This window comes from Myxine glutinosa, chromosome 5 (assembly GCF_964187855.1).
Source record: "Myxine glutinosa chromosome 5, kmMyxGlut1.1, whole genome shotgun sequence".
Classification (NCBI taxonomy): domain Eukaryota; kingdom Metazoa; phylum Chordata; class Myxini; order Myxiniformes; family Myxinidae; genus Myxine; species Myxine glutinosa.
The window spans coordinates 155,855,216-155,878,259 of record NC_136265.1 but is presented as its reverse complement, the minus strand read 5'-3'; the positions used below and the strand labels follow the sequence as shown (position 1 = coordinate 155,878,259).

Sequence of the window (23,044 nt, the reverse complement as noted above, 5' to 3'; positions counted from 1 at the left end):
TCCGGATCAATGCCTTGTAGGTGCTTAAGATTTCAGGTGTGCCAAGGAAATACTGCATGACGGAGGATGCCCAGACTGGCTGTGGAGGTCAACTTAGAAATGTGGTTTGCCCAAGAAAGATCATGGCTAATAGTATACAGATTGGCTGTTGTGATGCTAAACAGGCCGATGGCTTGTTAAAGCCATCTTTTTTTTCAAGGAAATAGTCTTTTTGCAATGTGACGACACAATAGATAGTGGAAAGAGTGGTTGGCAGAGGGAATCGTTTTTACCTGCGTATGCATCTAGCATTCACGGCATCTTGTAGTGACAGTGGTCAAAGTCCGTAACAAACGTGGCGAGGAAGGCAAGATGGAAACGAGATGATTTTGACATATAAGAATATAAAAGGTGGAATAAAATGGCCATTGTCAACTTTCTTGATTTACTTTCTGTTCCCTCCACATACATAGATATGGAGATGTCCTGTAAAGAAATAGGTCATGGCTTAATAGCAAAAAGGATTCCTCACCTTAATGCAACTATGTGCAAATAGCCTCCTTTTGGTGTAGTGGTGTCTTTCGCAATATGTCTTCACAAATGGACTGAAAAAAGATTTGTATGAAGGTCCCAAATATGGACTGGAGGGTTGAAAAGCATACTCTATTCAATCTTTGTGATAACCTCCCACTACATCATGAAGGAAGGCTTTTACCATTCTGGGATGGCCATGTTATTTTAATGCATGGTTTCAGCTTTTTGATTAAGCCTGGTGTTGGCTTAATGGTTAAGGTGGCTGGCTTGAGATCTTCGGGCTTTGAGTTTGAGCCCCTGTCGTGCCGTTGAATTAACACCAGGTGGGTGGACTCAGCCTGTCATCCTTCCGACGTTGGCAAAATGACCACCAGCTTACTGGTACCAGAGGCCATTGCATCAACGGCACAGCCATGCTTCCAAAAGGATGCGGCCACAGGCTGCATACGAAACCAAACCGACCAGCTTATTGATTGATTTGACATTACACTATTCGAGTTATTGTTGCACCCTCTGGCATAAACTTCACAAGTATGAAACCTAAACAATATGAGAGAGTAACAAACTCATCTTCTGGTTCATAACCCTCCAACTGTCTTGCTGCTGCCACCTCTTGGAGGTTTGTGAATATGAAACAGAAATGGCTCGAAGTTTGATTGTTTCCTTTCATTATGAATCTCTCATAACGAAACAATGAACATTCACCACATGGAGACGTTACTTTTGTGGGAACCGTTTATGATAAAAAATTATTCTACTCATTTTGAAAATATTGTGAGGAATCGAGATTTGCGTCATTTTCTTCTTAATCTACTATTCCCTCACAAGGTAGAGTTTGTATGTAATTTGTTTTGGTGTGTTCCAGTGCTGTCCATTAAAGACGTGTGCACCATCGAGCAGCTGAAGGAGAAACAAACTTCTCTCCACACATCAGAACCACAGCTTCCTGTGTGTGCCATCACTTTTGCCTTTCTCACCTCACTCAACATTGACGATAACAGAAAAGTGACAAGACTCAGATGGTACATCATACACGTTCAATTAACTTTTCCTCAAATAGCTGAAGTTGATGCATATGAGGTCCAATCAAAAAGTGCTTAGACTGATTCTATATTGAGTTCATATAAGTTGTGGTACGGTCGTGTATGTTAGACATTCTATATGGTGCATGGCAACGTCCCTCCCAACTTAAATATGAGTGCAAATTTGCTAAAAATGAGTAGGATATTGCATTTAACCATTTTAAAATATGGGTAGTTTATGCAGACATTCGGATCAAAGAAAAGCACACATAGAAATTTGTTTGTAAAAACTGTACTACTCACCTTGTTCTTATGTGAGGGGCTTGTCCAATTATTTTCTGACTTGCAGAAAGTCAACCAAGCATCTATGATGTTTGGAAACGTTTGTGCAGAGATAACTATTGTATCAGACTATTTGTAGCATCTCTGAAGACTGAGCTCATAAAACACATACACACACACACACACACACACACACACACACACACACACACACACACACACACACACACACACATGTTGTAGTCCGAGTACAGGTTGTCCAAGTCCTGTGGTCTGAGTCTAGCAGTCCCGTGTCCGAGTACGTGGCATTCTGGTACTGTTGGATTTTTGTTTTTAATTTTTTTTTATTTTTACATTTTTGTGTTGCTTTCTGTTGGGGAAACTGATTCTGACCATATTTAGAAGATTCAGAGGCTTATTTAATCTGTAAATCCTATTTTAAATTGTGAATTTTGCTCCTTATTTATGCTCTAATTAGTTTATGTTTACGACGTGGCCCGTATGTCCCTACAAACGTACACCAATCAGTGCTGAGGATCTGGTCACATGATGGGGATGCGTTTAGTAACCATTACAGCTGCATATTTTACTAAAGGGAAATGTAATAACCTTCTTTGAAATGTTTTAGGGTCCCAGCGGATGTCATAAGTTAGGTAGGAAGTTTCAGAAATTCCTCAATAAAATTATGATTTTGAAATGCGATCAACATGGACCTTGCTCCCGAATCCGGTGGCGAGGGAAGATTGCTGCAGCGAGGGAGGAAGCATGACTTGCTGGTCGTGCCGCATGCCTCTCACCTGGGATGGAGAGGGCCAGGAGCTGTGCCGAATAAATCAATTTCGAAGACAGTAAAGACTGACCTGAAAAAGCAGCTTAGATTGGATGAGATGGTGGTCTGTGTCGCACTGTTCGACATGTGTTTGGACGGTCTGGCTCGGTGGGCTGCTACAGGGTGGGAAGGCCCGGACATTGATGGACCTCCTCCTTTAGAGCTCCGTCTGTTGAGGATGAGAGAACGAAGTGAGACTGAGGAACGTGCCGGATGCAGAGGTTGATGGAGCGGAGGGCCGTGTCCGTGGCGCCTGGAATCGCATGGATCTCCTAGGACACAAACTGGCTTGGCAGCTTGCTGGGTTTCTGCAACCTCATCATACTGAGTGTGAAAATCCAGGATTTGGTGACTCCCTTTTTGCCATGTTATGCCTGCAGGGAACCGAGCTCCATGAGATCCACTAAAGTGCCGAATATAAGAGCTTCGCTGGGTGGTTTTGGTGGGGGCAGGGGGAGTTCCGCATGGTTTGATTGATTTTACTGACTCTAATCCATCAAGAAGGACATGCACGTGCGCACAGGGAGGGGGGCCTGAGATCTGGCAGTCCCAAGTGGAAGTGGCCAGCTACCATAACCGTTAAGCTAACACCAGCTACCATAACTGTTAAGTTTGGAATATGATATTCCATGACCCAGACGGTTCAGAATTTTTTATTTCTTCAACATTTCCATTAAGAGACTTAACTGCAAATAGCAGCAGTATACAGTGCCTTCAGAAAGTATTCACATCCCTTGACCTTTTTCACATTTTGTGTTACAGCCTGAATTTAACATAGATTGAATTAAGATGTTTGGTACTGATCTACACATAATATCCCACAATGTCAAAGTGGAATTTGTACAGAATTTTTTACAAAATAATTTAAATTGACATACAGAGCCTGGTGTTTGGCTTAGCGGTTAGGGTGCCAGCTTGGGATCCTAGGATCCTCGGTTGGAATCCCGGTCGATTGCTGAATTAACGCCAGGGGGGGTTGACTCAGCCTGTCAGCCTTCCGAGGTCGGCAAATTGAGTACCAGTTCACTGGTAATTCTCTGTGTGTTGCAAGAGGCGACTAACAGGGTTGGTGGCAGGAAGAGCATCCGGCCATAAAACATTCCTTCAAAAAGGGGACCACGGTGCCCAAAAAAGACCAACCCCTGCTCTGCGGGGAAAAATGGCCTCTAAAGGTGGTTCTATACAGAAATATCAAATTTTCACAAGTATTCAACCCCTTGGGTCAATACTTCGTAGAAGCACCTTTGGCAATGTTTACAGCTTTGAGTCTTCTTGGGTATCTCTATCAGCTTTGCACATCTGGATTTGGGGAGTTTCTCTCATTCTTTCTTGCAGATTTGTTCAAGCTCTGTCAAGTTGGATGGGGAGCGTCGGTGAACAGCAATCTTCAAGCCTTTCTACAGATTCTTAAGTGGGATCCAAGACTGTGCTTTGGCTGGGCCACTCATTTCACATTCTTGTTCTGAAGCCATTCCAGTGTTGCTTTGGCTGTATGCTTTGGGCCATTGTCCTGTTGGAACGTAAATATTTGTCGCAGTCTAAAGTCTTTTGCACTCTGAAGCAGGTTCTCCTCAAGGATTTGCCTGTATTTGGCTCCATTCATTGCTCCCACTATCCTTACAAGTCTCCCAGTCCCTGCTGCTGAAAAGCATCCCCATAGCATGATGCTGCCACCACCATGCTTCATGGCAGGGATAGTGTTAGATGGGTGATGAGCTGTGCTCACTTTCTGCCAGATGTAGCACTTTACATTCAGGCCAAGGAGTTCAATTTTCGTCTCATCAGATCACAGAATATTTTGTCTTATGCTGAGTCTTTCACGTGTCTTTTTGCAAACTCCAGGCGTGCTGTCAGGTGCCTTTTTCTCAGGAGTGGCTTCCGTCTCCATAAAGCCTAGATTTGTGAAGTGCGGCAGAGACTGTTGTCCTTCTGGCAGGTTCTTCCATCTCACCCAAGGAACTCTGTAGGTATGTCAGAGTGGTTAATGGGTTTTTGGTCACCTCCCTGACAAAGGTCCTTCTTGTCCGGTTGTTCAGTTTGGTAGGACGGCCAGCTCTGGGAAGAGTCTGGTAAAAAAAAAAAAAAACCCCCACCTTTAGAGGCCATTTTTTCCCCGCAAGCGGGGGTTGGCCTTTTTCGGGGACCGTGGCTGTTCTTGTTTTTCGGTCCCCTTTTTGAAGCAAAGCTTTTGGCAGGTTCTTCCATCTCACCCAAGGAACTCTGTAGGTATGTCAGAGTGGTTAATGGGTTTTTGGTCACCTCCCTGACAAAGGTCCTTCTTGTCCGGTTGTTCAGTTTGTTAGGACGGCCAGCTCTGGGAAGAGTCTGGTTAGTTCCATATTATTTCAATTCCCTAATGATGGAGCTCACTGTGCTCTTGGGAACTTTCAACACTATATAAATTGTTTTATACCCTTCCCCAGATATATGCTTTACTTTACTTTACTTCCGGGTCATTCGCCTAGCAGGCTGAGCTGAGTCGGTCGTCCTGTGTATTTGATTGATTCTGTTGGATTTAGCGTGTGCTGTCGTGTTGTGCTTTGTGTGAATGATTGTGATGGATCCCTGTTTCGTTTCCTGGCTTATGGCGGCGTGTCTGCCCGTGAGATTTGCAGTACTTTGGTTTTTACTCGCCACCAAGTTGAAAATTTCGAACTGTAAGTACCCGCCATGTTTTTTCATTGAGCCTCACGCGGCCCCGGTGTGCGCCTCTCAACAAGACAGTCCTTTTCCCCGTCTCGCCCCATCGCCCGCCCCATCGCACGTCCCATCGCCCGGCCCATCGCACGCCCCATCGCCCGGCCCATCGCACGCCCCATCGCCCGGCCCATCGCACGCCCCACCTCTGCACACACCGCTGCATGTACCGAGCTCGACTATCCGCTCTAACTCCTCTATCCCAAGGCCTATTCGCTACACTCGGCAAAAACTTTTGTCTTTAAACAACACCACTCGATTGACTCCTGGACTCGTGTCAGGCCTCAGAGAACTTGAAATCGGCGTTGGTCTCCCGAGAAAACGCGCAAAGCGAGGTGGGAGGAGAAAGCAGAGAAAAATACCGATTGTGATTTCTCTTCGCGACCAGCGACGGCCCGGCCCACATTTTAATAATTCCTGCGAAAAAGTGTCCTCTGTCAACTTCAATAACCTCATCTATCCCTGTAGAACATACACAGCACCAAAACAACACCGTTCTGACCTGTATCTCGCCTTATTCAACGCTCAGTCTGTGAGTAGTCCTGACAAGCAAACCGAAATTACCTCTTTTATTCAAGATAATGATATCGACGTGCTTTTTCTGACCGAAACTTGGCTCCGACCCAGTGGCGACGAAGCGAGGTGTGCTGATCTCACCCCACCTGGATACACCCTGCAGTCATTTACTCGCTCCTCCAGGGGTGGGGGCATGGCTGTTATTTACAGAGACAACTTCTCTCCCTTTGTCTCCTTCACCACGATTTTTTCGTTCGACCATTCATCCTACGAGCTAGCCCATATCACCTTCACTCTGTCAGAAAACACTCTTCATTTCTTCTGCCTCTACCGACCTCCACCTAACCGGAAAAACAAGCTTACTGACTCTATGTTCGTGACCCAGCTTCCTAATCTGCTCGACCACTGCAATACTCTTCCTGGTTTCGTCCTGATTCTTGGAGATTTCAACGTCCACTACGACCAACCACAACATCCTCTCACTTCAAAGATCATTGACCTCCTTTCTACTTTTAGTCTGTCTCAGTCTGTCTCCCAACCTACACACGTTAAAGGACACATCCTAGATTGGTTAGTGCACAGATGCGATGATCAGTTGGTGCAGTCCACGTCAGTGACCTGTGCTATCACCTCGGACCACTTCTATGTCACCAGCCACCTGAGTATTGCTGTTCCTCGTCTTCAGCCCACCTTCATCACTGCCCGCAACATTCGTGCCATCGACCGTTCCGCCTTTAAAGAGGACCTTCACACCCGTCTCTCTGGCCGTTCCTATGTCACTGCAGAAGACCTCGACTGTTGCCTCCGCACAGCGTTGGACTGTCATGCTCCAGCGACACGGCGCGCCGTTCCCAGACGCAGGAGTACTCCGTGGTTCAGCGCAGTCAGCGACGAAGTCAGGGCTGCCAAAAAGGAACGACGACGTGCCGAGAGACAGTGGCTGAAGACTTGTCTCACAGTCCATAAACAGTTGTATAACATAGCTAAAAGACTCGTCATAAAAATCATTCTGAAAGCAAAAACGTCATATATTTCTGATCGGATTACTAGGAGCTCCTCCTGCAAGCAACTGTTCAGCATTACCAACCGCCTGTTTGCCACCAAAAATAAATCCGTTCTTCCCACTGTGTTTCCTCAAAATGAACTACCCCAATGCTTCCTGCATTTCTTTCACAATAAAATTCAGTCAATAAGAAACAATCCTGACAAGCAGTCACTCCTTTCCTTCGATGATGCTGAACACTGCTTTCACGGACGACCTCTTAGTTCGTTTACTCCTGTTACTGAGGAAATTGTCAAATGTACAATCCTTAAGTCAAACACAAAAACATGTGATCTTGACCCCCTTCCCACCGATTTGTTTATTGAGTGTTTGGACACCCTCCTCCCATTTATTACTGCAGTTATCAATGATTCTCTGACTACGGGTTCATTTCCGCTTCTCTTTAAACAAGCTCTTGTTAAACCACTTCTTAAAAAGCCCACCCTTGACCTTAACGACATGAAAAATTACCGTCCTATCTCCAACCTGTCTTTCCTGTCAAAGATCACAGAAAGAATTGTGCTATCACAGATGAATGACCATCTAGTTTCAAATAATCTTTTCAATTCTCGCCAGTCAGCATATAGACCAGGCCATAGCACCGAGACCGCTCTCCTAGGAATAACCAATGATCTTCTGACCTCTCTTGACTGTGGTAAGGTTCCGTTCTTGCTCTTTTGGACTTGTCTGCCGCCTTTGACACGATTGACCATAGTGTCTTAATTCGTCGTCTTGAAATCACATTTGGTATAACTGGTACTCCCCTTTCTTGGCTGATGTCCTATCTTACTGATAATAATAATAATAATTCATTTATTTTGTATAGCGCTTTTCCAGAAGCCCAAAGGCGCTTTGACAGAGTGGAAAACATAATGCATAACAATACATGAAAACAACAATTGCAAAAAGACAAGAATCAAGAAAACAAACAGCAGCGATATACGGCATATATATATAAGACAAGAATCAAAAAGACAAGACAAGAATCAATAGGGAAATATTTAAAGCAAAAGGAGGGAGAAGGAGAAGAGATAGTCAGGGGTTAAATGCTGTGGGTTGAATGTTGAATGCAGCGTTGAACAGGTGGGTCTTTAGTGATGTTTTGAATGTGGTGAGTGAGGAGGAGTCTCTGATGGTGTGAGGTAGTGAGTTCCAGAGGGTGGGAGCAGCGATGGAGAAGGCCCTGTCCCCCCAGGATCTGAATTTGGTCCGGATGGAGGGGGTCAGGAGGTTGGTACCAGCAGAGCGGATAGAGTGCAAACAGTTGTTGTCAATGGCCAGAAATCAGCCCCTTCTCCGCTTTCCTTTGGTGTTCCCCAGGGCTCAGTCCTGGGACCTATCCTCTTTCTTTTGTACACTCAGTCTCTATTTGATCTTGTTGCCAGACATTCAGTTGATCACCACGCCTTTGCGGACGACAATCAGCTGCACAAAGAAAGCACGATTCAACAAATCGTGCCCACTGTTGAAGTGTTAGAAGGCTGTATTGCCGACGTGAAGGCGTGGATGACCCAAAACAAACTTCAGCTGAACGATGCTAAAACAGAGTCTATGATTGTAAGATCGCACAGATGTCCACTACAATGTTCACTTCCTACCACTATTCATGTTGGTGAAACCGATGTAAACTTTGTTTGGTCGGCCAAGAACCTTGGTGTGGTTTTCGACTGTAACATTGAAGGAGCTGCGCTCCAACGCGAGTCGAAATAATTGACGCGACCAAAGACGGAATTCGTCCGAGTTGCTTTATTGAAACAAAACAGTTCAGGTATTCTAACAAGCCCGTTTATCGGGCAGCAATATATATCCACATTTATGCCGGGGCGTTTGCCCGGGAAAACCGAGACCGGGCATGCCCGGGTATCAAGGGCGAGTCCTGGAAAGGCGAGTCTGGACATGCCCGGGCGTCCTGGACGCGGCCTGGCAAGTCGAGGCTGGGCGTGCCCGAGCGCTCTGGGCGAGCCCTGGAAAGGCGAGAGCAAGCATGCCCGGACGCTCTGGGCGAGCCCTGGAAAGGCGAGAGCGGGCATGCCCGGGAAAGACGAGACCGGGCGTGCCCGGGAGGTTCGGGCGTGCCCGGGAACAGCGAGTCCGGGCATGCCCAGGAGAGGCGCGTCTGGGCCCGTCCGGACGAGCCCGGCATGGCGATCGCGTCCTGGCAGGTGCAAGGCGATTGTGTACATTCAGCGGGAACCGCTACACACGCCCCTCCAGAATCGACCTGCACCGGCAGGGTCAATTTAAGGGGGGTCCGGATGACCCGGCCGAAGCGACCCCTGGAGGGTCGTGGGGGGGGGGGGGTCCGATCCGGTGGTGGGTGGTCGAGCGGGGGGAACTGTAGATGGGGGGCGGCCTCGCCGCGGAGGAAGGGCCAACCGTGGTGGTCGGTCGACGTCCACGTGCGCGGGTTTGAGGCGGTCCATAGAGATCCGGCCACCGACGTCGACGACGAAGGACTTGTCGCCCCGTCGCAGGACCCGGAAGGGCCCGTCGTACGGCGGCCGGAGTGGCCCCCGGTGCGCGTCATGACGCACAAAGACGTACGAAGACTGTGCGAAGCGCCGGGGGGACGTAGGACTGGGGGCCACCGTGGCGGGACGTTGGCACGGGGGCAAATCGTCGGGCGGCCTCCTGGAGGTCCGAGCGCTGGCGTGCGGCGGACCAGGGACTGGTAGCATCGGGCACGAACTCGCCCGGGACGCGGAGCGCCTGGCCGTAGACGAGCTCGGCCGCGGCCGCCCGGAGGTCCTCCTTGGGGGCCGTGCGGAGGCCCAAAAGGACCCATGGCAGCCGGTCGGTCCAACCGTCGTCCTGAAGGCCGGCCATGAGTGCGGCCTTCATGGAGCGGTGAAACCGCTCGCACAACCCGTTGGCTTGGGGGTGGTAGGCCGTGGTGCGGTGCAGCGTGACCCCCAACGAGCGGGCGACCGCGCCCCAAAGTTCGGACGTGAACTGTGGGCCGCGGTCGGACGAGATGTCCGCCGGTGCGCCAAAGCGCGCGACCCAGGTGGCGATGAACGCCTGCGCCACGTCGGCGGTGGTGGTGGAGGTGAGGGGCACGGCCTCCGGCCACCTGGTGGTCCTGTCCACCATGGTGAGCAGGTGGGTGAACCCCCGCGATGGGGGCAGGGGACCCACCAGGTCCACGTGGACGTGGTCGAAACGCCGTGCAGGCACGGTGAAAGGTACTAGCGGGGCCTGGGTGTGGCGGTGGACCTTGGCCCGCTGGCAGGCCGTGCAGGCGTTGGCCCAGTCGCGGACGTTCCGTCGAAGGCCGTGCCAGACGAAACGCGCCGACACCAGCTTCTGAGAAGCTTTCCGGCCCGGGTGAGAAAGGCCGTGGATGGAGGCGAAGATGCGGCGCTGCCAGGAAACGGGCACGATGGGGCGAGGCTGGCCCTGGGAGACGTCGCAGAGCAGGACGGTGCCCGCGAAGGGGATGTCGGGCAGGCGGAGGCCCGTGTCCGCCGCGCGGAGGGCCTGCACCGAGGTGTCGGTGGTCTGGTCGGCCGCCATGAGCGCGAAGTCCACGCCGAGGTGGACCGCGTTCGCGCTGGCCTGAGAAAGACAGTCGGCCACGGCGTTGTCTTTGCCGGCGACGTGCCGGATGTCCGTGGTGAATTCCGACACGGCGGAGAGGTGGCGCTGCTGGCGGGCCGACCACGGCTCCGTGACTTTGGCCATTGCGTAGACCAACGGCTTGTGGTCGACGAAAGCCGTGAACGGGCGGCCCTCCAGGAGGTGTCGGAAATGGCGAACGGCCAGGAATAGACCGAGCAGCTCGCGGTCGAATGTGCTGTATTTTAACTCGTTCGGCCGGAGCTGCCGGCTGAAAAAAGCGAGTGGCTGCCAAACCCCGTCCACCCATTGTTCATGGACGGCGCCCACCGCGTAGTTGGAGGCATCCGTAGTGAGGGCGATGGGCGCGTTGAGCATCGGGTGAGCCAGCAGCGTTGCGTCGGCGAGGGCCCGTTTTGCGCTCGCGAAGGCGCGTCCATGGCCGCGGACCAAACGATGTCATGCTTGGCCGGCTTGCCCTCCTCGTAAAGCCTCGTAAAGGGGCCGCATGAGCTGAGCAGCGCGGGGCACGTATCAGTGATAAAAATTCACCATGCCGAGGAACTCTTGTAGGGCCTTGATGGAACGGGGATGCGGGAACGTGGTGATGGCCTCGACCTTGGTCGGCTGCGGCACGGCCCCGGTCTTGGTGATGCGGTGGCCCAAAAAGTCAACGGTCGTCGTGCCGAAGTGGCATTTGGCCGGGTTGACAATTAAGCCGTGCTCGCTGAGGCGACCGAACAGTGTTCGGAGGCGGAGGAGGTGCTCGGCGCGGGACGTGCTGGCGACGAGGATGTCGTCCAGATAGACGAAAAGAAATGGCAGGTCGCGCAGCACGCCGTCCAGTAAGCGCTGGAACGCCTGGGCCGCGTTCTTGAGGCCAAATGGCATCCTCAAAAATTCGAACAGGCCGAACGGCGTGATGACGGCCGTCTTCGGGACGTCGGCCGCCCGGACAGGTACCTGGTGGTATCCCCGTATCAGGTCAAATTTGGAAAATATGACCCGTCCCGCCAAACGGGCGGAAAAGTCCTGGATGTGCGGGATCGGGTACCTGTCGGGGGTGGTAGCGTCGTTGAGGCGGCAGTAGTCGCCACACGGGCGCCATCCGCCCCCCGGCTTTGGCACGATGTGCAGTGGTGAGGCCCACGCGCTATTGGAGCGCCGCACGATGCCGAGGTGCTCCAACGCGTCGAACTCGGCCTTTGCCACGGCGAGCTTGGCCGGGTCGAGGCGGCGGGCCCTGGCGTAGACCGGCGGGCCCGTAGTGGGTATGTGGTGCTCGATCCCATGCCGCACTGCGACGGCCGAAAACGTCGGCTGCGTGAGGGCCGGGAATTCCGCGAGCAGGCGAGCGAACTCGTTTGCCGTCGGGAGGGCGCACGCCAGTTCGGTCGGCGCGGAGCTGCTCATCGTGCACGCCAGGGAGCTGAAGGTCTCGGCGTTGACAAGGCGACGACTTTTGACGTCGACCAGCAGCCCGTGCGCGCAGAGGAAGTCGGCGCCCAGCAAAGCCATGGGGACGCAGGCGGTCACAAAGGTCCACTGAAAGCGCTGGCTGCCGAAGCAGAGGGTGACGTCGCGCGGGCCGAAAGTGCGTATGGCCGAGCCATTAGCAGCGACCAAAGAGGGGCCGCAAACGGCGTCCCGCCTGTCCTGCTCAGAGGCGGGTATGACGCTCAGTTGGGCGCCGGTGTCACAAAGGAAACGCTGCCCGGACGCTTTGTCCCGAATAAAAAGCAAGTTGCCTGAGTGGCCGGCGCTCATGGCTGGGAATGAACGCCGGCCCGGCCGTTTCCCGACTTGCCGAAAGTGCACGGGGGTCGGCACGTCCGAGCCATGTGTCCGAACCTGGCGTGGTAATAACCACGTCCTGGCGTGGTAATAACCACCATGGAGGCCCCGGCCGTCGTGTCGGAAGCGGTCGGTGCGGCGTGGCGGCCACCAGTTGCACCGGCAGTTCGGCCTCCAACCGCGCAGGGCGCTCGGGCGTCGTGGGCGTCGCCTCAGACGGCGGCAGGCTCCAGGTAGCCGCGCCGATGTGTTGGCCCGCCGAGGAGATCTTATCGGCTTCCCTGGCGAGGGCGCGGGGATCGGTGATCAACGTGCCAGCCAGGGCGAGGCGTACCGGGTGAGGCAGCTGGCGAAGGAACAGCTCGCGGAACAGAAAATCCGGAGAGTGCTCACCGAGCAACGAGAGCATATAGTCCATGCGCTCGGACGGGCGCGTGTCGCCGAGCTCGGGCAGGTCGAGCAGGCGCCCATGCGCGTGCCGCCGGTGAGAGGGCGAAAGCGTCGAGGAGGAGCGTCTTCAGCGCGTCATACTTGTCGGCAGCCGGCGGGTGCTCGAGGAGGCGCGGGCCGCGGTGGCGGAACCGAGCGCTGCCACGACGTGGTGGAAGCGGGTGTTGTCTGCGGTGATGCCTCGCAGGGCGAACTGGGAGTCCGCCTGGGCGAACCAAACAGCCGCGTGAGCCTCCCAGAAGGTAGGCAGTTTAAGAGTCACTGCCGTGTCCATGTCGGTAGGTCACCAGTGAAGGAGCTACGCTCCAACGCGAGTCGAAAGAATTGACGCGACCAAAGACGGACTTCGTCCGAGTTGCTTTATTGAAACAAAACAGCTCAGGTATTCTAACAAGCCCGTTTATCGGGCAGCAATATATATCCACATTTATGCCGGGGCGTTTGCCCGGGAAAACCGAGACCGGGCATGCCGGGTGTCAAGGGCGAGTCCTGGAAAGGCGAGTCTGGACATGCCCGGGCGTCCTGGACACGGCCTGGCAAGTCGAGGCTGGGCATGCCCGAGCGCTCTGGGCGAGCCCTGGAAAGGCGAGAGCGGGCATACCCGGACGCTCTGGGCGAGCCCTGGAAAGGCGAGAGCGGGCATGCCCGGGAAAGACGAGACCGGGCGTGCCCGGGAGGTTCGGGCGTGCCCGGGAACAGCGAGTCCGGGCATGCCCAGGAGAGGCGCGTCTGGGCCCGTCCGGACGAGCCCGGCATGGCGATCGCGCCCTGGCCGCGTCCTGGCAGGTGCAAGGCGATTGTGTACATTCAGCGGGAACCGCTACAACATGACATTTTCCAAGCAAGTACTTCAAACTTGCAAATCAGCATACTTTCAGCAGCGAAAGATCGCATCCATTCGCCACTTTCTTACTCCTCAAGCTGCTCTAACTCTGGTCTGTGCCCTTGTCCTCTCAAGGCTAGACTATTGTAATTATTTGTATGCTGGCTGCCCTCAGTTTCTCTTGGATAAGTTACAAAAGGTTCAAAACTCTGCCGCTCATCTTGTCTGTAAGGCGAAGAAGTCTGACCATGTTACTCCGCTTCTTGAATCTTTACACTGGCTGCCTGTCTCTGCTCGTGTGCAATACAAAATTTGCACACTATGTTATAAATCATTGTGTGGAGCGGGACCTCACTATCTCTCTGATTTGCTCACTCTCTATGAACCTTGGCGACGGCTTCGTTCAAGCGACGACTCCATGACCTTAGAGCCGCCACGCACCAGCACCAAGTCGTTTGGCGAGAAATCCTTTTCCTTTGCTGCACCTCTGCTCTGGAATGACTTGCCTTCCTCTGTTCGACATGTTGACTCTCTTCCTGCCTTTAAAACCTCCCTCAAAACCTATCTGTTTCACAAGTCTTTCAAAGTCTCAGTCCTGTTTTCCCTTTGGTTTGAGGTAGGACAGAGATCGAGAGTATGTCTGTGTACATGTGCGGGGGAGGGAGGAGAGGAGGAAGCGGAGTACACATCTGTGGGTTTTGAATGGGGAGGGAGAGGAATAGGGCAAGAGTGAAGGTGTGTCTGTGTGTGTGTATGTTTGTGTGTGTGTGTGTGCGCGGTGTGTGTGCGTTCGCATGATAATGTAAAGCGCCATGAGGGTAGTTTACTCTGCTTGATGGGGCTATATAAGATTCCTTTATTATTATTATTATTTTTATTATGATGCATCCTCACAATTCTATCTCGGGGATCTATGGACATTTCCTTAGACTTCATGTTACAGTTTCTGCTCTGGCATGCACTGTCAACCGTGGGCCCTTATATAGAAAGGTGTGTTTCTTTCTAAATCAAGTCCAATCAATCGAATTGGCCACAGATGGACTCCAATCAAGTTGTAAAGACATCTCAAGGATGATCAAAGGAAATTGGATGCACCTGAGCTCAATTTTGAGTGTCATAGCAAAGGGATTGAATACTTATTGACTCGAGACATTTCACCTTTTCATTTTTTTTTCATTCTTTTCTTTTCATTTCATTCTTTTCATTCTTTTCATTTTGAATGATTTCTAAAAAAAATAAAATAATTCGCTTTGACATTATGAGGTATTATGTATAAATCAGTGACAGAGAATCTCAGTTTGATCTATTTTTAAGTCAGGCTGTAACACAACAAAATGTGAAAGTCAAGGGATGTGAATACTTTCACCACTTTACACCACTCTTGAGCAATCCTTATCAATAAACCCATTTTGAGGCTCCCAAACCCAAGTAAACTATTTGTGCTCAGGACCAATGCTTCTGATATTGGTATTGCAGCTGTTCTTTTGCAGTGACACGAGGGCAGACATCCCTGTTCTTTGTGCGAGCAACAAATTGATGAATCAAGAGAAGAACGACTCGACCCTGGATAAAGAAGGACTTGCTATTGTGTGGGGCATCAGGAGATTTATGCTGTATATTTATGGAATTTAATTTGTCTTGCAAACTAATCATCAGCCATTGCTGTACATAGATAAGTCAAAGTTTCACAATGATACAATCATGAAATAGATCATATTTCTGCAAAACTATCCAATCACGATATAATTGATCAAGGGGATGGAAAATGCTGAAGCTGATTATTTGAGTAGGGTTGTTTAACCTTGATTTTCAAAGAGGAAATGTTGTTTCAATTGCTGATGATTTTCCCTGTTATTAGTATATTGTTTTGGTAAATAATTTGTGTTGGTTGGAAACATTAAGCAATTTTCCTTTGGGTTAGGGTTAGGGTATATTAGGGTATGGGGTATCACAATTTTTTCACAAGTGTGTTTGGTGTATTTGTAGTGTGACCTTGTATGCCTAGTTCACACTTGTATGCCTATTCTTTGTTATATACAGGGTTGTGCCAAAAAAACCAAACCCATCAAAAAATCTGCAATACATTTGTTTTTGCAATATATTTGCAAAATGTATTTTCAAATGTATTGCACTGCAATGCAATACATTTGTTATTCTGAATTACATAAAACTTTAGAAATATGTGCTCCATTTTTTGTGACACAGGAGTACCAATATATCAGAACCGTAACTTGTAAGACTTTAATTTGCCACTCAATCAATCACCTGCTCCAAATGTGCACCTCTGCGCTGAATACAGATTTGACTATGAGGGGTGAAGTTGTTGATTATGAGCTGTCATTCAGCAAGTGGGATGGGACTAACTGTCTCTGTGATTGCTTGTTTCAGCTCAAACATGCTTCTAGGGTTTTCCTTCTACACATTGTCTTTGCGATATCCCCAAATAATCCAAAAAAAATTAGTGGGCTAAGATCATGGAGAATGTGAAGCCAACTCAAAGCTGAAGCGACGGCCAATCACTCTCTCACCAAAGTGGCTTGTCACCCACTCACGGCACTCATTTGCAGTGTGAGGGGTTGCCCCAACCTGCTTGAAACCATTATTCTTCTCAGATACAGTTTCACGTCATCATGAAGAATCCCCTGAGACTTGACTGTCAGTCAAAGTTGTTGACTGTGGTGGGGAAGCGACTTTATTGGACCGTTTCTGACCGACTGTTGGACCTTCTCATTGAATTCAGGAGTTCTCAGCGAGGGGCGTCCGGAATGAGTTGATCTGTCCATTGATTTCGAGTTCAATCGTGCACAGTTCCTTGCTCTCTAAATGTATTTATCCAATTAATATTCTATCTTTGTATGGGGTGTCTCTGCAGTTAAATTTTCTCTTGAACTTTCTTTGAGGTTGGATGAAGGATTGCCTTTCGATGTGGGATTCTACAGAAAAAGTCTTTTTAAAATTAGTCCATGGCATCGTTTCCTACAGGACATCAGCTATCATTTATCTGAGGTAAGCGAGAAAAACAAAACATGAAAAAACTAGAACGGTAGAGCGCATACTTCCAGCAGGCTGAACAGGTTACGTTTTGTATCCCACTGATAAGCCAGATCTAGACCTGAACCAAAATCTAATCAGCTTGTTCTTGTCACCAAAGCAACTCGTCCACCAAGTTTTGTCATAACTCATCCACAATTTTTTGAGATATCGTGTTATACAGGGTCCGTCAGGGAGGTGTGACGATTTTCAGAAAACCCGTACACAGTTATTTTTAGTCGAATTTCAATTTTTTTTTTTTTTAAATACGACATATATATAATGCCATGTAATACACTGTAACAAAGACATTTTAAAAATGTAATTCATGTTTGAAAAATGACATCATCTAAATGGCGGCCGTTCTTGTCCAAGCATTCTTGCAGATGCGCGGAAAAGTTCCAGCATTTCTCAGCACAGCAGCATCCCTCAGCAGTTCCAGCATTCTTTCTGCGAACGTAAACCGCCGTACGAAATCATTCTGCTGCAGTTCTTGAATCACCATGATTTTGTACGCGTGATAATGAAGGTCCAAGTGCAAAATTCGACGAACTGATCTGTCTGATATCCGTAGAGCGCGAGCGTGCCGTACCGCTGACCGACGAGGGCTGGCCTCCACAGCTTGTCGAACCCTTTCAATGTTTTCCGGGGTCCTAACGGTTCGATCACCTCCCCGAGCTGCTCCCGGCCTCACAGATCCAGTTGTCCTGAAGTTTTTTTACCCACTTCAATATTGTGTTTCGAGACGGAACGGCGCCACGTCGACCAACATTGAAGTGAGTACGAAATCTGCGCTGTGTAAGCACCACCGAACTACCCGTTTGAATAAACGTCTCAACAACAAAGACGCGATGTTCAATCGTCCACAGCTCCATGGCTACTGAAATGGCGCCTAACAACGAGTAACCAACAGCCTTCACGCATGCGCTAGACCCCCCACTTGCATTGTTATACCCAATTCAAACATGAATTACCTTTTTTTAATGTCTTTGTTACAGTGTATTAAATGGCATTATATATGTAGTCTTTAAAAAAAAAAAAATTTGAAATTCGACTAAAAATAACTGTGTACGAGTTTTCTGAAAATCGTCACACCTCCCAACACCCTGTATATCGTTTTTGGTCCCATCTTTCAATGGTGAAGAATCACTTAAATATTTAAAACAAGAAAATCTCTTATCCGGATCCGGATCTGCACCAAAATCAAATCAATTATTCCTTGTCACACCCAAAATGTCCACCAAATTTTCTCCGAATCTGTCCACAACTTTGAGATATTCTGTTCACAGACAAACAAGCGGACAGGGTGAAAACATAACCTCCATCCAGCTTCGGTGGTGAAGGCGAATAAATTAATGATGAATAACACTGAGGTTTGGTATGTTCTGGCACACCCGGTACAACTGTGTTATGTTGGTTGAGGCAAGGTCTTTATTTGAAAAGTGAGGTAAAGTAAAAAGTTGACAAGTTGTAATGTTGTCCACAGCCTTGCGTATTCAAGGAAAGACCTTAACCTGTACTGTGCCACGTCAGATTGCTGAAGTTTAGAGTTCACCTGTTTTCCGGTTTGGATATTGATTGAGTAAATAACTTGCTTGACTCTCAGCATTTAAAAGGCTACAGCATGTACATGTAATGCTGGGAAGGCAATGGCAAGCCACCCATTATAACTGTTGCCAAGAAAGTGCTTTGGCAGCACTAACGCTCTGTAAAGAGTGTGGCCCTGTACATTTTTGTTTTTAGTTCCGTCAAGTCATATCTGACTTCTCGTGACGTTCATGATCGAATTTCTCCAGACACCTGCATTCTGCACTGCTTCCCGAAGCTCTGGCAGAGACGGCTTTGTTGCAGCCTTTACCCTATCCATCACTGAGTTTAGCCTCCCATTTGTTTTGCTGTTCTTCCAGTTCTCAGTGCAACACCACAGTAGACCAAGACATCGGAGTGTGCAGCAATCAGAACTGCAACAGTGCACAACTCGACGAAGGGAACGTGGTCACCATGTTTGACCTGCGTGTCGATCTTTCCGATCACACTGGCACTCTCAAAGGTTGCTGGGTGTCCCATCTGGGTGCTGAAAAAATGCTGGGATGCACGGTAAACGGACGCCTTCACACTTGCATGCATTGGTGGGATAGTCAAGGCGAAGTAAGATGTTGAGCAAACGTGTCTGTCGGCTAGGAGAGCATGCATGCTGGCACATTGATAACCAATTGGTGATCTTTTCAGGTGAAGGAGTTTACCTGCATGACGGATTCCCAGAAAACCGAGATTAAGTGGAAATTACTTCTGGAAAGGTGCAAGGTTTATGTGAAGGTAAATTGAATATTTCTGATTTCACATCAATTATAACCTAATCTAGACTGCCAGGGCAGTCTGCAGGTATGTGTACTCATATCCGAGCTGTCTAGACTAAGTTTGAATCTCGACCTATCTATAAACTCACCCTGTCTTTCCAGGCAGGGTGAGGCATCAATGTATGTGCTGGCCCTCGGATGGATGTTAAACTGGATGCCTTGTCTGTTATTAGTTTGTGGACGTTAAAAATCCTATGGTGTATCTTGTGAACAGTAGGTGTTATTGCTGGCACCCAAAACAAATTACAAATTACTGCTGCAAGGAGCACTGCAATAGTGACACAACCATGCTCCCTCCCTTTTTTATATGAAGTCCAGGCTCGTGAAAGAGCTAGAACATATAATGGATCAGGACATAACAGAACAAAAGGAACAGTTAAAAAGAGTGGGGAAACACCAACAGCAGGGTTGAGAGAGAAAATAGAGGGAGACTTGGAGACATAAGGGATATGGGGAAGAGAGAGAGGAAGGAAAGGATTCACTTGGTAGTCAAGATGGACACAGAAGCAAATTGTTAGGAAAGAACATCTGGAAATTTGGATAGAGGTGGGCTTGTGGTGAAGGGGCGGTGCTTGCACGGGGAGGGGGAGAGGTGGAGTTGACTGGTGAATCATAGTTTTCGGGATAAGCTTACTTCCAATCATCAGCAAGGTCATGCAATACATCGTCACAGTTGACATACAATAATTATTTTTCTCCAACAGCCTCATTTCAGATCAATTCAGAAATGAGATGGTGGTTAACAGTCTTGAGGACCTGGAGGGAACAAATGAGATTGAAGAGAATGTGGGAGTTTGTTCCACAAGTCGGAAAAAAGATGAACGAATGAATGGAGGTGAACAGTGATTCTGGATTTTGAGAGTTCCATTGGAAGGGGGTTGCTGGAGGATCGTGTGCGCCAATGCAGAAGCCTGGACAAAGCATGGAAAGAGCAGAGGGTGCATGCCCAGAAAGGAGGTGGTAGAAGACAGAGAGATCAACGACCTGTCTGCGATATGAAAATGATAGGCCCACAGACTCAGCTTTATTGCTGGAGATTCCAATGATCTTGAAGGCCTTGGTTTTCTGAGCAAGGTGTGAGACAGGGGAGCCAGCCGAGAGGGGAGAGCAGTACTCCATCAGGCTGTGGATGAAAGCTTTGTAGGTGGATAGGAGTTCAGGTATACCAAGGAAGTACGGAGAATGCTCAGTCAGTATGCTCAGTCCAATGCCCAACGGAGAATGCTCAGTCAGTGATTGGCTTTGGAACCCAACTTGGCATTGTGATTTGCCTATGAAAGATCATGGCTGATAATGAGACCCAAAAGTTTGAGTGACTGAACTTCCTCAAGAGGATTGTTAAGAAAGTAGATGGGAGGGTATGCTAGACAGTCCTTTGAGAGAAAGAGAGATTTGTCAGGATTTAAAGACATATTGCAAGTGTTTGACCAGCTTGTGATTCTATGAAGGCCTGTAGAGAGGGAAGAGGCTTCAGCCTGCCAATCTGAATGATAAGGGATGTCACCACAGAGGATGGAGTCATCCACAAAGAGATAAAGAGGATTTTCCAGAGAAGTGTTTGATGAAGCCATTTTTACCCCCATATACAAAAAGAAGGACAAGTTAAACAGTTAGAACTACAGAGGCGGCAGCCTTCAATCTTGTGGAAATAACTCAAGCGAAAACGGAATTAAAATGTACAAAGAAAATAACTGGTTTATTTAACGGAACCCAATAACAAGGAAACGCGCCAGTTACTAAATAATGTTCCTAAAATGGAGCGCTCCTATGCACAGAACCAGACACAGATAAGGGGATGGTAGAACGGGAATGAAAATAAAGAGGTGTAGGTTATCGTGCACTCAGCTCAATTGGCGCCTTGCCAGCGATCGTCCAGTCCGAGCGCGCACTCCGGACGTGGCTCCGGTGTTGGCGGGAAGTAGGCCTCAATCCGCCTCGTTCGCGTGTTGTTAGGCCTCACCGGGCGTCCCGCTCACCCCGGCCTTGTGGTGTTCCAGCGGCAAGCCACCCTCGTCCATGCGCAATCGCTCGCGATGTCCGGAACCAAAGGAGAGAGTCGATGGCGGAAGAAGGCGTAATGGGCAGCAGGAGAAGAAGGGAAGAGAGTCCAAAGCGAGGAGAAGGACGTCCGGGCACGAAGGGATTCAGAACCAGAGGGGGGGAAATGCCGGCCAGCGAGTTCTTTTATTGGCCGTCTCGTGACATCAGCTGTCCTCTCCACCAACCAGTGTGCCACTTCATACTTGACCCTGATGTCATTGGTGGTACCTGGCCAATCAGCGCTCCTTTTTCCCCCTCGGCCTTCCTTCCACCAATCAGTGGCCAGCTTCTTGCCCCTGCCTTGACCAATCACGAGTCCCCCCTTACTCTGGCCTTCCCGTTGGTCGACACCTGGCCCAATGGTGTGATCTCCCCATCAACCCCTCGACAAATCCATTGTGAGGTGGCATGGCTTCAGCCAGCCTGAGCAATGAGTGTTGCTATGCAAGTTGGTTATGTAGCTGGCTGCGGTTCTATCGGCAGTGCCCCAGACTGGCTTCCGGTGAGTTTTATTGTGGGGGGTGGGGGGGGAATTTAAGTAGTGGGTGTGGTGTAACTAATGGGCCTGCCTCGTGTCTATGTGCGTTGCCATATGGGACGAAGGAGAGATCACATAGGGTAAGACTTACAAGGGATAATTTACCCTTATGACCTAATCTAGTTAACAAGCCCCACCCCCTTGTGACGGTGACAAATATACACTTAATCTGACATTAGGGCTAAACAGGTCCCTGCTTATGTACATCGAGATGGTTCTTCTTCTTCATGACAGTCAGAGCATGATACCAACACAGATCTATCTGATCTATACATCACTCTACCCCAAAATTCATAACAATATCCTTTTAAATCAGGAAAAAGAAAGAAATGGCATTGACAAAATTATTGACATTTGATAGCACAAGCCAAAAAATTTGGACTTAATATTTGGTAGCACAGCCTTTGGACAAAATAACTGTAAAGTGCTTGCTATAGCCATGAATAATAATAATAATAATAATGCATTTATTTTATATAGCGCTTTTCAGGAAGCCCAAAGACGCTTAATGAGAATGAGCTTCCTACACCTCTCTACTGACAGTTTGGGCCATTCTTCTTGTGCAAACTGCTCCAGTTCTCCCAGATTTGAAGGGTGCCTTCTCCCAACTGCTGTTTTCAGATCTCCCCACAGGTGTTCAATGGGATTTCGATCTGGACTCATTGCTGGTCACTTCATAACAGTCCAGCGTTTTATCTTGAACCATTCCTGGATGCTTTTTAAAGTGTGTTTGGGGTCATTGTCCTGCTGCAAGACCCATGACCTTCAATGGAGATCCAACTTTCTGACACTGGGTTGAACATTGCGCTCCAAAATGCCTTGGTAATCTCCCGATTTCATAAAGTCATGCACACATTCAAGGTACCCAGTGCCAGAGGCAGCACAGCAACCCCAAAACATCACTGAACCTCCTCTATGTTTGACTGTAGGGAAGGTGTTCTTTTCTTTGAAGGCTTCATTTTGTTTTCTATAAACATAGAGATGATGTGCTTTACCAAAAAGCTCAAATTTGGTCTCACCTGTCCACAGGACATTCTTCCAGAAGGATTTTGGCTTGTTCAGGAGTGTTTTGGAAAACTCCAGTCGAGCTTTTTAATGTCTTTATCGCAGCAGTGGGGTCCTCCTGGGTCTCCTACCATAGAACCCCCTTTCCTCGAGTTGGTGATACATGGTGTGAGTTGAAACTGTTGTACCTTGTCCTTGTGTCTGAAGGTAAGCTTGAATCTGTTTGGCAGTTGATCGAGGTTCTTTGTCCACCATTCGGAAGGTCTCTGGAGATGGACAATTATCTGGTTTTCTTTCTTTTCTCCATGCTCATTGCAGTACGCACAGTGACACAAAAGAGCAGAATGACTCCTTTTCTCTTTTCAAACTGGTTGAATGAGTGATTTTTTTTATATTGCAGGCACCTGCAACTCACCACAGGTGAGTTCAATTCCAAAGTAAAGGAGAATCACCTGCTTGTAATCTAATTATAATCTAACAACTTGTAAAAGGTGCCAATAATATTGTCTGGGCCATTTTAGGATTTCTGTGTGGAATAAGCTAAGATT

General features: G+C 49.0%; 1 protein-coding gene across 2 annotated transcripts in view; it reads left to right on the top strand.

Moving 5' to 3' along the window:
* MEIOB (meiosis specific with OB-fold) overlaps nucleotides 1–23,044 on the top strand; it is a 75,483-nt gene that overhangs the window by 46,456 nt on the left and 5,983 nt on the right. For both annotated transcript variants that reach the window (XM_078778883.1, XM_078778882.1), the window contains 3 exons: nucleotides 1,379–1,535; nucleotides 18,464–18,653; nucleotides 18,786–18,872. In XM_078778883.1, coding sequence (XP_078635009.1) covers nucleotides 1,379–1,535; nucleotides 18,464–18,653; nucleotides 18,786–18,872 — 434 coding nt within the window. The remainder of the gene's footprint in view (nucleotides 1–1,378; nucleotides 1,536–18,463; nucleotides 18,654–18,785; nucleotides 18,873–23,044) is intronic.